The sequence below is a fragment of the Octopus bimaculoides genome, chromosome 11 (assembly GCF_001194135.2).
Source record: "Octopus bimaculoides isolate UCB-OBI-ISO-001 chromosome 11, ASM119413v2, whole genome shotgun sequence".
Lineage (NCBI taxonomy): Eukaryota > Metazoa > Mollusca > Cephalopoda > Octopoda > Octopodidae > Octopus > Octopus bimaculoides.
In genome coordinates this window covers 2288599-2290620 of record NC_068991.1, presented here as the reverse complement: position 1 = coordinate 2290620, position 2022 = coordinate 2288599, and the positions used below count along the sequence as shown (strand labels likewise).

At 38.8% G+C, this 2022-nt stretch overlaps 1 protein-coding gene across 1 annotated transcript in view; it reads left to right on the top strand.

Moving 5' to 3' along the window:
- LOC106883653 (uncharacterized) overlaps positions 1-2022 on the top strand; it is a 132002-nt gene that overhangs the window by 100670 nt on the left and 29310 nt on the right. Inside the window, exon 11 of the mRNA XM_052971436.1 lies at positions 1113-1178. Coding sequence (XP_052827396.1) covers positions 1113-1178 — 66 coding nt within the window. The remainder of the gene's footprint in view (positions 1-1112; positions 1179-2022) is intronic.

Below are 2022 nucleotides of genomic sequence, written 5' to 3'. Positions count from 1 at the left end.
GATACACTTTCCTTCCTTCTTTCTTTCTTTCTTTCTCTCTTTCTGTCATTGTTTTTCCTTTCCGTTTCATCTCCTCCTTTTACATTTCCTTTTACATTCGTTTTTCTCTTCTTTTTTTTTCTCCATAATAAACAGTCGCAATCATGAGACGAAGTTATGATTAAATGGACCAGCTTTTTAATCTGCCAATTCTTTTGTACAAGTCAGCCATTAAGTAGCGTTAAGAGCCGTTGACCGGCGCGAGAATTTACCAGCGGGGTATAACACGCATACACACACACATTCATATATGATGCCTGTGAGGCAGCTGATGATGATAATATGTTTGCTATTCTTCTTGTCCGTGAATCTATTAAATATTGTGTTCTCGTTGTTTTAAGTTGTTCTCTGTTTTCGTAGGGTTAAACTTCTTAAGGGGTTGGTTTCTTAGTTTATGGTAGTTTTGTTGTATGCATGATTGTCATTAATAGGGAGTCTTTGAATCAAGAACCAAAGTGAAATGAAACACTCAAAACAGACAAGATAATCAAAAGCGAAACCAATATCAATATGACTTTAGAAGACTCTTCTCTTATTCTCGACCTGCGGAAACTGACAACGACAACCCCCTCAAACCATAACCTCCGACCTCTCAAAGAAAATGGAAGCTCACACTAGTTCAAAGAGAATTTGGATAAGCGGTGCCAAAAGATTGGATCGTCGCGGTCGAAACGCATTTTATCGTAGAAGTAGTAGCAAGATCTCTGTCGTAAATAAGCAGAATACTTTGGACTATGTAGACGTTGGGTATACAAAAAGGTAAGATGGTCATAACTGGATTTTTTTAATCATAAGTCTACTTAGTCACAAAGATGGCTGAGGGCCAAAGAACACCGAGGATATCCGATGACTGCTATCGTTCTAGCTTGGTAATATACACAGCTTGGTAATATAGCTTGGTAATATACACAGTCATTCACAAACACACACTTGCGCAAGCACACACACACATGCACTTTCGCACGCACACATACGCACACACACACACACACACACACACCACAGTATACATCATACACATGCACACACGCGTGCACGCATGCTTTCATCTGGATAATTCTTTTGTCTTCCAGTGTTCAATATTTGGCTGGTGGTCAGTATACTGATAAGTCTAACATCAATGGTAGCCGTCTATTTATGTAAGTATACCCATTACTTTTGTTGCTAAATGTGTTGTGTGGCTGCATGTATGTGTGTGTGTGAGAGAGAGAGAGAGAGTGTGTGTTTGTGTATGTGCGAATGCACGTGACAACTTAACTGAATAAAGAAGTTAATACATTAAATGAAATGAAATAGTTTCATCAAGTTGAAAACAACGTTGAAATCTCGTCCATTTGGGACTTTTCACATCGAAAAACCTCAGAACACGAAACTCCTAAAATCAGTGTTAGTGTCCACACAGCCATATATGTATGTATATGTATATGTGTGTGTCGTGTGTTGTGTGTGTGTGTGTGTGTGTGTGTGTGTGCGTGTGTGTGTGTGCGTGTGTGTGTAAGTGGCGTATGACTTCTAGTACTTAGTGTATGATTAATGACACTCCAGCCGTGATCATCCAGTCTGTCTTTAAGTGAAGTGTATACAGAAGTATAATAAACAGTTGACATTGTGTATGCTGTGAGGAGAGTGTATGTGTGTATGTGTTTGTGCGCATACTTGTGTGTGTGTGTGAGTGCGTGTGTGTGTTTGCATTACAATTATAGAGCCTTAATTACTTTCAAAATACTCAAATTGAATAACTTTCTTCAGATAGCTGCTGACATCTCACCGACTCTCATTCCCAGCTAAGGGGAGGGGCAATGAGATGTCAACTTATGCCTGACGATACTTATTCCACGATTTTGAATATGAAGACACTAACAGTAAAATCGGTTGATAATCTATAATTGTAGAACAAAACAAGTTTTCATTATGCGCATATCTTCGCAGCCATCAGTTAATACACATAAAACCTCACGCTCATAGAGAGACATAGTCATACAT